General features: G+C 32.4%; 1 protein-coding gene across 1 annotated transcript in view; it reads left to right on the top strand.

The window, feature by feature from the left end:
- Positions 1-15,107, top strand: part of STXBP5L (syntaxin binding protein 5L) — a 429,230-nt gene that overhangs the window by 235,644 nt on the left and 178,479 nt on the right. The window contains exon 9 of the mRNA XM_087861601.1: positions 3,699-3,822. Coding sequence (XP_087717727.1) covers positions 3,699-3,822 — 124 coding nt within the window. The remainder of the gene's footprint in view (positions 1-3,698; positions 3,823-15,107) is intronic.

The raw sequence follows: 15,107 nt of genomic DNA, 5'->3' as shown, positions 1-15,107 counted from the left end.
AGACTTCTAACCTTAAAAAGTGAGCAAAAGTAATTTTGCAATGAAGTGTTTAAATAAGCATTAGCAATGTTTAAGTAGAGTACTACACTATACCTACTTTATACCTAGAAATAATTTTAAATATTGACTTATACATATACATGTATATATGCATATAATCTATTTACTTTGATGCATAATTATATATCCTATCATTTTAATGGAGATAGTTATATATATTATTTTACTGCCAAACTTTTAAAACTTTCCTCAGCACTTTACCTCTCATATTTGGAAATAATTCTTAATACTATTATGAAGTGGTTTCTAATAAGTCATCAATGATCTCTTGACTACTATACATAGTGACCCTTTCATAGTCTTTTATGTTCCTCATTAAACTTGTGGCTTTACATCAGCCTTTCCTTCCTAAAATGGTTTCTTCCCTTGTTTTTGTCTTTCTACCTCATTTTTCACCCTTCCTTTCTCCATCACTGATTCTTTCCTTAGCCTTCCTTTATTTTTTTTTTTTAAGATTTTATTTATTTATTTGACAGAGATAGAGACAGCCAGCGAGAGAGGGAACACAAGCAGGGGGGAGTGGGAGAGGAAGAAGCAAGCTCCTAGTGGAGGAGCCTGATGTGGGGCTCAATCCCATAATGCCGGGATCATGCCCTGAGCCAAAGGCAGACGCTTAACCGCTGTGCCACCCAGGCACCCCAGCCTTCCTTTAAATTATAGATACTCTTCAGGATTTTATGTCTTCACTCTCTTCATTTCACTTCTAGTTTACATTTATATCTTCTCCCATCATTTCAAATATTAATTCTAATAAATTTAAAATCCTTGTATCTCTTACCCTTACCTTTCTCCTGATCTCTTGATCCATATATCTAACAATCTATTGCATAAGCCTAGATAAATATCTCATTGGCACTGAATTTATAAAGACCTAAACCTTGTTCTGTGTTCTCTTTTTCAGTTTTTAAATTTTGATTATTTATTCGTTTGTAACCCTGAGGGACATATTTGATCCTTTCTTCTCTATATATCATATGCTATCAGTTTTGTAGTCTCTTGATTCTGTTTTTGTATTGTCTGTCATTCATTTCTTCTCTTTTTTCATTCCCACATTCAATGTTCTAGTCTAAGTTGTTATGTTTTGCCTAAAAGACTATGGTAGCCTTTTAACTAATTGCATTTCCTCTGATATCTTACCTTTTCAGTATATCTTTCACTATCATTTTAAGACATAGATCATGTAATTATCTACCTCAGAACCTTTGAATGGCTCCCAATTATCACCAATACAGAGTCTTTATTCCTTTACATGCGATTCAAAGCCCTGATGTTACCTTTTCCCTTTAGTTTAACGCAATGTATCCTTCTATACACTCCTCACACTTCAGACATTACTGTCTCCTAAACATTATTTCCTACCTTCAAGTCTTTGCTCCAGCTAATTCTTTATGATGAACTCCCTTCTTTCCTCTCTTGCATATCAAAATCCTATTAACTTTTTAGCCACTGTAAAACTCTTTCAACTACCAGAGTAGCCCCTTGAATAGCCATGGATGAATTGAAAGTTTTGTTTTGTAAATCCCAGATAATTTTCAGAAATAACTATATGAATTTACATATTAGCTGTGAAATTTTTTATTACATCAATATTTCTAAATAATCTCTCACAGAGAAAACCCTCAGAGTTTGTTATGAAGATAGCCTTTCAATTCCTTGAGTAGCTGCTGTTTTTTTCCTTTTTTCATACTGGTACCCAGCTTTTTGGGTTTCTTTTCTCTTTTTTGTTTTAGAGAAACTCGATCACAGCTACTGAGTTGACCAAACCAGCTAGTGTTTTATCATCCACATTTTGTTTTCTATCTTTTAAAAGTCTTCTTGAATTAGTTGCATTGCATTCATTTTTTTGTTTGTTTGTTTTTAGTAAACCCTTAAAGTTCTTTTTTAAGAAAGGAATAAGATATAATGAAATTAAAAGAATTGGGTACTTATCCATTATATCTATCCAAATGCCAGCTCTTCAGTAATACACTGTTTGACACTCTAATAACAAGCTGGTTTTATGTGCTTACTCTTTTGTAGAATAAGTATACTTCTTTTATTGTACTTATTTTGTTTTTGTGCTATAGCTGTTATTTTTCTATTTGTCTTCTCTAGTAGGTAGAAATTCAGTAAGATAGGAAGAAGGGTTAGGGCTGGAGATTCTCTGCCCACACCATCCGTAGCAAAGCAGTGTGAGAGAACTTTAAATTGACTGAGGTTCATCGAGTTAACACACAGAAGAAGCCTGAAGTGTCATTTCCCTTGAGCCACCTACAGAAGTGGGAATAAGCAAAGAAGATGACAGAAGTGTTTTATTTCTGTCTCTACTGAACCCTGGCAAAAAAGAAAAAAAAAAGTCTTTACCTACTAATGAAGACCAGAGTGAGAGAAGCATAAGCCCAAGGTTTCATGTTATCTGTTTCATTTAATTAAATCTTACTTATCTTACTGATCTTGAGGTATGGCTCATATCCTACATCCTTTATGATATGTCTAATGATTACTCTAGCCATCAAGTATCTGTAACTTTAATAATATTTATTATTTAGAAAACAAATAATAGTTTTAAACACACATATCTTAGGTTAGTATATCATATATATACATAAAAACTAAATGTTAGAAGTTCCAATCAATAATTATTATTAATATTCATTATTTCAGTCTTCCCTATCTTGCAGTTTTAAAAGTTCCTTTAAGTAAAGGGTAATGTTGTATACATCTATTCAGTTTTTATGCCTACTGGAGCTTCTCTCATTGTGATTAGCACATTATTAAAAGGCCATATAAACTTTATGATTTAGAAAGAATACAAGGTGTGGAAATATGTGATGACATTAATTATTCATTCAACAGATACTGAGTATCTACTTTATGCAAGGCACTGTGCTACCACTGGGGGAAAAAAAACAATGTATGAAAATGGAATACTTTCAAATTTTATGTAATTCACATCTTCAGAGTAAACTTATAAAAACATTTTGAACCCTTCTCGCTTAAACCCTAAATTGCCAAGTTAAATTAAATAGTGTATGTTAGGGGCAATATGGTAAAGTGATTGAGAATATGGGTTTCGTAGTTAGATAGACCTTGGCTTTGAATTGTGTGACCTGAGCATGTACATCACTTTCTGTAGGCCTATTTCACCATGTGCAAATTGGAAAAAAATACCTGCTTTATAAAATTAATAGAGTAATATAAATACTTTGCTAAGGGGTCTTGCACATAGTAAGCCCTCAGATGATAGCTCTTAATGTAAATTATTTAAATTGGATACTTTAAGTGGAAGTAAGCCTCTACCTTTCCAGAAATTATCTTCTGACAACCTTGCTTTTACTTCTATGTAAATAATTTTCCAAGGATCATATAGGATACAGGGAGGACATAGAATTTACAACAAAAAGATCTAGGCTATAATGATATTATGAAATGTACTTAACTTTTCTTTATCTCAGGAGATGAGTTTTTGTAGTATTCTATAAGCCTACAGAGGATTGAAACCGAAGCTGGTAAGATCTGGGTCAGAAAAATTATGTATGTTTCTTAAGTATTGTTGCTATAATAATTTTATCTCAGAATATTTTTCCTTTGGAATATAGAATGCTATAACGTATCCACTTTTTCCCCCCTCTACTTGTTTTTAATTGCTATTTCATTAGGCTATTCATTCAATTGATTGGCATCATGAGGGCAAACAATTCATGTGCAGCCATTCAGATGGTAGCTTGACCTTATGGAACCTGAAAAGCCCAAGTCGTCCTTTCCAGACCACAATTCCACATGGTAAGGTGTATTTTCAAAAGAAATAAACTCTGGAGATACAGCGCCTTGACTTGAAGGTGGTATCAGTGTGTTTGGAAGAAAGTGATAGGATATAGCTTCTGATTCTAAATACCTCTTTGTATCTCCTTCAGATCCCCACATTATACCCCAACTTTCTATACTTCCCCTCTCCCTGTTCATCCACTTTCCTACTTTGTGATACTTATATAGAGACCTTTCCAACCAAAAATTGGATAATGGATGATTGATGTATCTGAAGCAGTCTTCAGGGTTAAGGAGGTAGTGAGAAAGGCATTATATAGATCTGACTTTCAGACCTAATTCCTATACTGTTTTATAGTTTGTCATTTTCTAGATTCTGTCATTTATTTCCATTTCTACCATTTGATTCCATCAAATATAAGAACTATGGTTTTTACTGTGGATTGTATTTCTTATTATCTTCCTTATCAAAAGGAGGTATTTAAGGTTTATGTTCTACCTGTCTACCTAACTGGAAAGAATAAAAAGTTCGAATGAATGAATATCTTTTATTCTGATGACCATATTATTTCTGCTAATATTAGTGGTGATCTGCATTCCATATTTTCCTTATACCATTGGTTGTTTGTAAGAATAGTGAGGTCGAAACCTAGCAGTTAATCAAACACATTCTATTTTCTAGTTTCTCAGCATTTATTATAGTATCACATTTATAAAACTTAGTATTCTGTTTTTTATAATTGGTGACCCATAAATCACAAGATGAAATTATTTCATCTTGTGTTGGTCTGCCCTTTTTTGTACCATGCCCTTTTTTGTTGCATGCTCCACCTTTAAATGATTAAATTATTACAGCACTTAACCTAACAGCTTTAGAGATTACTTTGCTTTTATGCACTTAGTTTGAGATGCTTCATTTAAAGATTGCCATTATGGAAACCTTGGATAGGTGTTTGCTATACGTCCCACTCAGGTAGAATTATTTGTTTCTATGATGAGTTTACTTCCTCTTCCCACCCCCTACTCCCATTCCTTATGCCTTTTATTTGTATGTGTATAATATGATTTATGCATAAATTTTCTACTTCTATTCTTTTCAACACTCAACTTCTGTACAAGTTCTTTTTGGCTTGATTGGATATTTGATCCTTTCATATGTTTCACCATATCCATATTTATCAGTTCGGGTTGTTTTCTATACAGTTGACCTTTGAACAATATGGGGGATGGGGCATTGATCCTCATGCAGTTGAAATAACTTTTGACTCCTCCAGAACTTATCTACTAACAGCCTACTGTTGATTAGAAGCCTTACTGATAAACACAGTCAATTAACACGTATTTCATATGTTATGTGTATCATATACTGTATTCTTACAATTAAGTAAGCTAGAAAAAAGAAAATATTATTACAAAAGTAATAGGAAGAAAAAAATACATTTACTGTACTATACTGTATTTATTTAAAAAAATCTATTCCTTTGAATTAGTATTTTTGTATTCTTTGGCTAAATACCTAGTAACGTAACTGCTGGATTGTAGGGTTGTTCTATTTTTAATTTTTCGAGGAAATTCCATATTGCCTTCCAGAGTAGCTTGTACACCTGAAACTAATATTACACTGTATGTTAACTAACTAGAATTTGAATAAAAACTTAAAAAAAAAAGCTATGTACAAGTGGACCCACATAGTTCAAACCTGTGCTGTTCAAGGGTCAACTGTAATTCTGTTTTCCTGTTGAAAGAGATGAAATTCTGTTCACAGGTTGTTGAAAACATCAGCATCTGTGTCTCTAATATATAGAGCAGATTAAATTCCTGCTGCCTTACCCTGATTTGAAGCAAATATCAGTGATTTTGACATATTCTTCAGGTTCATTCTGTTACATTTCATTTCAGCTATTTTTATTTTAGAAAATAAAAATTTCTCTAAGTAGTACTTGAGCTGTATCCTGTAAATTTTGATATTGATCTTATTAAAAATATATAATTTTCATTATTCTGTCTGAGGTATTTTCTAATTTCTATTATAATTTTCCTTTGACCTGTAGTTAGACATTTGTTTTCTAATTTCTAAAAATGTTTTATTATAGATTTTTAAATTAATTGTAGTCAGAGAATGTGACATGATATTAGTTCTACAAAATTTACTGTGATTTGCTTTACATTAGACATACACAATTACCATGAAGTTCCAAGCATGCTTGAGAAGAATGTACATTTCCTGTTACACAATGGTCAAACTTGAAATTGTGTTTTCTTTGTACTGTAAATCTTTCCTTAGTTTTTATTGTTTGATTTTTCAAGTTTGAGAGAGGTAAGTTAAAAATATCTATTATTATGATTTTTCCCTGTAATTTTGTTCATTTCTGCTTTATATACTTTATAAATCAAATAGGTCAAGGTGGTTGATAGCATTAATCAGATCCTCTGATTTTACTGATATTTGACGAGTGTTATCAATTTCTGAGAGTGGTATTAAAATTTCCTAACAATTATAGAATTATCTACTGTTCACTTTATTTCTGTCCTTTTTGTTTCATGTATTTTTGAGGCTTAATTGTTAGGCATCCATTAGGTTTTCCATAGAAAGCATATAGTCAGGTCTTTTTTATTCAGATTTAGAACATTTAGTAGGAGTGTTCAGCCTATTAATATTAAATGTAATTAAAATGGAATTGGATTTAAGTATACCAAGTTACTATTTGTTTTCTGTTGGTCCAATCTTTTTTTTTTGTTCCTGTTCCCTTTTTCTCCCCTTTTTTGCCTTCTGGATTATTTGAAAGTTTTTATTAGGATTCCATTTTAATTTACATGTAGGCATTTTATCTTCAGACTTTTTTTTTTGTCAGTTACCTTAGGGATTACAGTATACTTTTCCTAACTTTTCACAGTCTATTAGAGTTAACATTCTAGCAGTTCACCAAAAAAAATGTAGAAGCCTCACAATCATATATATTTATTTACTTTTATTTACTTTTGCAATAGTTATATGTATTACTTCTAAATACATTGTTATAAGTTTTGCTTTAAGTAGTCTTAAGTGTTTTTTTTAATTAGAAGGAATATATTCTTTTGTACTTTCTCTTATTTATAATTTCTCTTATAATTTTATATTTATGAATTTTTATAACTTCATTTGTCCTTGAAAATACAGAAACATCATCTAGTATTTCACTTAAGCTTTCCTTTATCTAAAAATTCCTCTTTTTTGGTTTTATTCTCAAGGGACATTTTTGCTAGATGTACATTTCTGGGTTCACAGTTTGTGTGTATGTTGTTTTTAAGGTGCTGCCCACTTTTAATATATTCCACTGTTTTCTGATTTACATAGTTTCTGAGTGAGAAATGTGTGGTGTTTGACTTTTGGTTCCCCTGTGTATAATGTGTCATTTTCCCCTGGCTACTTTCAAAATTTTTGTAACTTTTATTTCCAACAATTTGGCTATGATATGCCATTTGTTTTCTTCAAGTTCATTCTGTTCAGGGTTCTACTGAGCTACAGAGCTTCTTACATTTAGAAATTTATATCTTTCATAACATTAAGGAAAATTTTAGGCTTTTATTTTTTCAAATATGTTTTTCTGCTCCAGCCTCTCTCTACCTCTCTTTCTGGGACACCAGTTACCTGTCTGGTAGAATTTTTGGTACTGTTTCACAAGTTTCTGAGCCTCTCTTTTTTTGTTGTTGTTAATCATTTTTTTCTCTGAATTTCAAATTGGATAATTCCCATTGATCTATCATCAGTTTAACTGCTCTTTTCCTCTGTAATTTTCATTCAGCTATTAAACCCTTAAGTTATTTTTATTTCAGATATTTATTCCACTTGCTACCTTTTTATGTTTTCTATTTTTCTGCTGAGATTTCCTCTCTTCAGTCATTATGAGTCCTTCCTTTTCCCTCCCCTACCCTCCCTTCCCTTCTCTTCCCTTCCCTTCCTTCTTCTCCTTTCCCTTTCCACATTGAGGTTAGTTATAATCGCTGCTTTAAATCTTTGTTTGATGATACCAAAATCTGCTTCATACCAAAATCTGCTTCCCCTTGAAGTCAGCCTCTGTTCATAAGAATGGCTCAATACTTCATATATCTAATAAATGGAAGTGTATAATGCATATTATGGATATTATGTTGTATATACTATAGAATATACTTTTGTTACCCCATTCCTCCCTAGCCATGTATCTCTTAAACTGGGAAACCATATCTAGATTCATTATTTTTCTACAAATCAGTATTTTCTATACTACAAAAGTAGGCTTTGTCTGAAACTCAGATTATTGAACAGTAGTTGGAAAAGAGGGTGGTCACAGACGAGTTTACTTTAGTACCTATTTCACTTGAGATTAGCACCGTGGTGACATTGCCCTTGTTGTAGCTGATTTTCACTAGTACTACAGACATTATTTTTCTTTCACAGTAAATTTTAATGGTTTCAAATACTTATTTTTCAATTATAATGCCCTCAGGTAACACACACATACACACACACACATGCAATCTACACACATGATCTTAAACCAAATCCCATCTAATACTTAATAGTGACATTGTTGCTCAGAAACAGGACAGAGATGTCAATAATTATCACTGTTATTTAACATTTTCCTGAAAATATTATCTAATGTATTTAGACTTGAAAAAGAAATATGATATTTAGAAGTTTAGAGAGTTCAAAATTATAATCACTTTTTTGATAATGTAATTGCACAGCTAAAAAATAAAAACTAATTAGGAATACTATGAAGTATAACATGAGAACTCTGTATACAAAACAAAATACGATGGGTGGATAAAACCATTAAAAAAATAGCATCCACAAAAATACCTGGAAGTAAACCTTAAAATAACAGTAAGGTGTTATTTCTGCTAAAGGACATAAAGAAGACTGAATAATGAAAAAAATACCCTATGTATGCATGGGTAGATTCAATATTATGAAGATGTTAGCTCCCCACATATTAATTAAAAATTCAGTTTGTTCCCAAGAAAAATAACAGGTTTGAAAAATTAGACAAGCTTATTGTGTAGCAAAAATAAACATGAAAAGAGGAAAAAATATTTGAACAAGGAGTAATGGTCAGTTACAGGCAGTTTGGAAGGTTAGATGACCTAAACAATTCTTGCTGAAATAAATACTTACTGAAATGAAATAAATTTATTTTTTAATATGTCATTGTGCTAACAACCATAAAAACACGGTAAACTTAATGATCCAAGAAACATTGTTAAACTAGAAATGCTGAGAGATAAATGGTAAAGATAGAATTTGTATTTTTTAAAAAGATATTTATTTATGTGAAAGAAAGAGAATGAGCACGAGCGGGGGGAGGGGCAGAGGGAGAAGGAGAAGCTGACTCCCCACTGAGCATTGAGCCTGACATGGGGTTCCATCCCAGGACCCTGAGATCATGACCTAAGCTGTAGTCAGACACTTAACTGACTGAGCCACATAGGTACCCTTGTCTGCAGTTTTATGCTATGCTTCAAAGAACTTAAACTTCTATTTAAAAAATACAAATTTGTTGAAATATAATTCTCAATTCACTAAAGTGTACAATTCAGGGTTTTAGTATATTCAGAGTTATGCAACCATCAGCACAATCTAATTTTAAAATATTTTTTCATCCCCAAAAGAACCGCCATACTCATTAATAGTCATCCTATCCCTACTCCTCTAGCGTTAGGCAACCACTGGTCTTCTGTCTCTGTAGATTTGACTGCTCTGGACATTTCATATAAATAAACTCATACTAAATGTGGTCTTTCATGACTGGCTTCTTTCACTTAGCATAATGTTTTCAAGGTTCATTCATGTCATAGCAAGTCTAAGTATTTCTATTAATTGGTGAATAATATTCTATTGCGTAGATATATCACTTTTCTTTATTCATCACTTGATGGACATTTGGGTTGTTCCCATCATTTCACTATTCTGAATAATTCTGTGAATGTTTACGTACAACTTTTGTGCCAGCACATATTTTCGTTTCTCTCTGATATATCCAAGAATGGAATTACTGGATCGTATGACAACTCATATTTAACATTTTTTTAAGGAACTGCAGAATTGTATTCCAGAGTCCTCAGGCTTTTACATACTCACCAGCAATATTAGGTTTCCAACTTCTCCACATCTTTATCAACATTTGTTAATACCTATCTTTTATTATAGCCATCCTAGTAGATACACAGTAATATCTCATTGTGGTTTTGATTGGCATTTCCCTAATTAATAAAGATATTGAATATTTATCTGTTCATGTGCTTATTTTCATTTCTAATATTCTTTGGAGAAACATTGATTCAGTTACTTTGCCCATTTATAAATTGGGTTTTTTAAAATTATTATGGAGTTGTAGCAGTTCATTATACAGATGACCCTTGAACAATGCAGGATTTGGGGTGCTTACCGTCTGTGTCATAGAAAATTCACATGTAACTTTTTTTAATTGAAGTATAATTAACATACAGTATTTTATTAGTTTCAGGTGTATAGCATAAAGATTCAACAACCCTATATGTTATGCTGTGCTTACCACAATAAGTGAAGTTACCATCCATCACCACACAAAGTTATTACAATATTATTGACTATATTCCCTATGTTATACTTTTCATCTTCATAACATATTTATTTTATAACTGGAAGTTTGTACCTCTTAAGCTTTTTTTTTAAAATCTATTTCACCCATCCCCCACCCACCTCGCCTGTGGTTACCATCAGTTTTCTGTATTTCAATCTGGGTTTGTTTGTGTTTGTTCATTTATTTTGTTTTTTAGATTCTATATGTAAGTGAAATCATATGGTATTTGCCTTTCTGTGACTTATTTCACTCAGTATAATACTGTCTAGTTCCGTCCACATTGCCACAAATGACAAGAGATTTTTTTTTACAGTTGGGCAATATTCCATTGTGTGTGTGTATGCACAAAATCTTCTTTATCCATTCATCTATGGATGAGACACTTCCATTTTTTTGGCTATTGTAAATAATGCTGCAATAAACATAGGGGTGCATATATCTTCTTGAATTAGTGTTTTTATTTTCTTTAGGTAAATACCAAGTAGTGGGACTACTGGATTATATGGTATTTCTATTTTTGATTCTTTGAGAAACCTCCATACTGTTTTCCATGGTGACTGAATCAATTTACATTCCCACTAACAGTGCACTAGGGTCTCTTTCCCTCCACATTATTGTTATTTCTTATCTTTTTTATTCTAGCCATTCTGACAGGTGTAAGGTTACACCTTATTGTGGTTTTGATATGCATTTCTCTGATGATCAGTGATGTTGGCTATCTGTATGTCTTCTTTGGAAAAAGGTCTATTCAACTCCTCTGCCCGTTTTTCAATCAGATTGGGGTTTTTTTTGGAGTTGAGTTGTATAAATTCCTTGGATTTAACCCTTGTCAGATATATCATTTACAAATATCTTCTCCCATTCAGTAAGTTGCCCTGTCATTTTGTTGGTGGTTTCCTTCAATGTACAGAAGTCTTTTATTTTGGTGTGGTCCCAATAATTTATTTTTGCTTTTGTTTCTCTTACCTAAGGAGACATACCTAGAAAAATGTTGGTAAAGCCAGTATCAGACTACTGCCTATATTTTCTTCTGGAGTTTTGTCTCACATTTAGGACTTTAATCCATTTTGAGTTTATTTTGTTTATGGTATAAGAAAATGGTATAGTTTTATTCTTTTGTTGCAGCTGTTCAGTTTTCCTAACATCATTTCTGGAGACTGTCTTTCTTCCATTGGATATCCTAGCCTCCTTTGTCATAGATTAATAGACCATATAAGCATGGGTTTATTTCTGGGCATTCTATTCTGTTCGATTGGACTGTGTGTCTCCTTTTGTGCCAGTACCGGCCTGTTTTGATTACTACAGATTTGTAGTAAATCTTAAAATCTGGAATTGTGATACATCCAGCTTTGTTCTTCTTTCTCAAGATTGCTTTGGCAATTCAGGGTCTTTTGTGATTTGATACAAATTTTAGGATTGTTTTAGTTTTGTGAAAAATGCTGTTGGTATTTTGCTAGGGATCATATGGAATTTGTCAATTGGTTTGGGTAGTATGGACATTTTAATGATATTCTTTCAATCCATGAGCATGGAATATCTTTACATTTGTTGGTGTCATCTTCAATTTTTTTCATCATGATTTATAGTTGTCAGAGTACAGGACTTTCACTTCCTTGGTTACATTTATCCCTAGGTATTTCATACTTTCCAATCCAATTGTAAGACGAATTATTTTTATTTATTTATTTATTTGTTTTTCTGCTACTTCATTATTTGTGTATAGAAATGCAACAGATATTTCTATATTAATTTTGTGCCCTGCAACATTACTGAATTCATTTATTACTTCTAATAATTTTTTGATGGAGGCTTAGGATTTTCTGTCATGGCATCTGCAAATAGTGATAGTTCCTTTCCCAGTTTGGATTCCTTTATTTCTTCTTGTCTGATTGCTGCAGCCAGGACTTCCAGTACTATGTTAAAAACTGGCAAGCGTGGACGGCCTTGTCTTGTTCCTGATCTTAGAGGAAAAGCTCTGAGTTCTTCACCATTGAGTATGATGTCACCTGTGAGTTTTGTTATATATTGATTTTTAATGTATATTAAAGGTATACTCCCTCTAAGGTATATTCCCTCTAAGCTCATTTTGTTAAGAGTTTTCATCATGAATGGATGTTGAAATTTATCAAATACTTTTTGTGCATCTATTGAGATGATCATATCATTTTTATCCTTCATTTTGTTAATGTGATATCACATTGAGTGATTTGCAAATATTGAACCATCCTTGCATCCCTGAAATAAATTCCACTTGATTATGGTGAGTGATCCTTTTAAAATATTGTTGAATGCAGTTTGCTAATATTTTGTTGAGGAGTTTTGCATCTGTGTTCATCAGGGATCTTGCCTTATAGTTTTCTTTTTTGTAGTGTCTTTGTCTTTTTGTTGTCAGGATGTGGCTGACCTCATAGAATGTATTTAGAAGCTTTCCTTTTTCTTCTATCTTTTGGAATAGTTTGAGGAGAATAGATATTAACTCTTCTTCAAATGTTTGGTAGAATTCACCTGTGACTCAATCTGGATGTGGACTTTTGTTTGTTGGAAGTTTTTCGATTGCCTTTGTTGAATTTCAGTACTAGTAGTTGATCTGTTCAGATTTTCTATTTCTTCCTGATTCAGTTTTGTAAGTTTCTGTGTTCCTAGGAATTTATTCATTTTTTCAAAGTTGTCTACTTTATTGACATATAATTTTTGTGGTAGTTTCTTATAATCCTCTGTATTTCTTCAGTTTCAGCTGTTATTTTTCCTCTTTAATTTCTGATTTTATTTATTTGGATCTACCTTTTTTTCATTTTGTTGAGTCTGACTAAAGGTTTATCAATTTTGTTTATCCTTTCAAAGAAACAATTTTTGTTTCATTGATTTTTCTGTTGATTTTTTAGTCTTATTTATTTCTGCTGTTATCTTTATTATTCTCTTCCTTTTACTAACTTTGGGCTTTGTTCTTATTTTCTAGTCTTTTTAGGTATAGGATTGGATTGTTTATTGGAGACTATTTTTGTTTCTTGAGGTAGGCCTGTACTGCTCTAAATTTCCTGCTTAGAACTGTTTTCACTGCATCAAAGACTTGGACCATTATGTTTTCATTTTTATTCCTCTCCACTTTTTTTTTTTTTTTTTTTTTTTTAGAGAGAGTACAAGCATGAGTGGGGGGTTGGGGCAGAGGGAGGGAAAGACTGAGAATTCCCAGCAGGCTCCATACCCAGGACAAAGCCCAGTGTGAGGGCCCATCTCATAATCCTGAGATCATGACCTGAGCCAAAATCAAGAGTCTGACGCTTAACCAACTGAGCCACCCTGGTGCCCCCACGTATTCTTTGATTTTTCTATTTGATTTCTTCATTGACCCAATGGTTGTTAGTAGAATGTTGGTAGCCTCCTTGTGTTTGGGTTTTTCCATTTTTTCTTCCTGTGATTGTCTTGTGGCTTTATATTGTTGTTGTCAAAAAGGATGTTTGATATAGCAGTAATCTTAAATTTATTGAGACTTGTCTTGTGGCCTAACATGTGATCTCTCTTGGAGACTGTTTCATGTACACTTGAACAGAATGTGCATTCTATTGTTTTGGGATGGAATATGCCGCCTATTTCTGTTAAGCCATTCAAAGACACCATTTCCTTGTTGATTTTCTGCCTAATCTATCCATTGATGTAAGTGGTGTGTTATAGACCTCTACTATTATTGTATTACTGTCAATTTCTCCCTTTACATCTGTAAATATTTTTGTTTTATGTATCTGGGTGCTCCAGTGTTGGCTGCATAGATATTTACAATTGTTATATCCACTTATTGTATTAACCCCTTTATCATTGCATAGTCCCCTTCTTTGTCTCTTGTTATAGTTTTTGTTTTAAAGTCTATTTTGTTTGGGGTGCCTGGGTGGCTCAGTCGGTTAAACGTCTGCCTTCAGCTTAGGTCATGATCCCAGGATCTTGTGATTAAGCCCCACATCGGGCTCCTGCTTGGCAAGCCTACTTCTCCCTCTCCCTCTGCCTGCTGGTCCCCCTGCTATACTCTCTCTTTCTCTGTCAAATAATTAAATAAAATCTTTTTAAAGAAAAAAAGCCAATTTTGATTGATATTATTGTTACCCCGTTTTTTGTTTTTTTGTTTTTTTTTTTTTACTTTCATTTCCTCATCTTTTTCCATCCCTTCACTTTAAGTCTGTATGTGTCTTTAGGTCTGAAGTGAGTCTTTTGTAAGCAGCATGTAGATGGGTTGATCTCGTATTTTTATTTATTCCACCACCCTGTGTCTTTTGATGAGGGCATTAGACCATTTACATTTAAAGTAATTATTGATGGGTAGGTACTGTTGCCATTTTGTCAATTGTTTTCTGGTGGTTTTGTAGTTCTCTGTACCTTTCTTTTTTTCTTGCTCCTTTGTAATCGATATCTTTCTTTAGTGTTATGATTGGTTTTCTTTCTCTTTATTTCTTGTGTATGTATTATAGGTTTTTGGTTTGTGAGTTTCATATATAACATTCTAAGTATATAGAAGTATATATTAATTTGATGGTCACTTAAGTGTGAATACATTCTAAAAGTATTTTATTTCTCCCTAAAAGAACTTTATTATTCTTAAAGAACTTTATTTTATATCTCCCTTATGTATATCTTATCATAATTACATCTTGTGCAACCCTTAACTAATTTCTTAGATATAATTAACTGTAATACTTTTTTCTTTTAACCTTCAAACTAGCTATATAAGTGATT

The sequence above is a fragment of the Ursus americanus genome, chromosome 4 (assembly GCF_024610735.1).
Source record: "Ursus americanus isolate L20-20 chromosome 4, mUrsAme1.1.p, whole genome shotgun sequence".
Classification (NCBI taxonomy): Eukaryota; Metazoa; Chordata; class Mammalia; order Carnivora; family Ursidae; genus Ursus; species Ursus americanus.
Note: the sequence above shows the minus strand (reverse complement) of the source record. Positions and strands in the feature narration are given on the sequence as shown.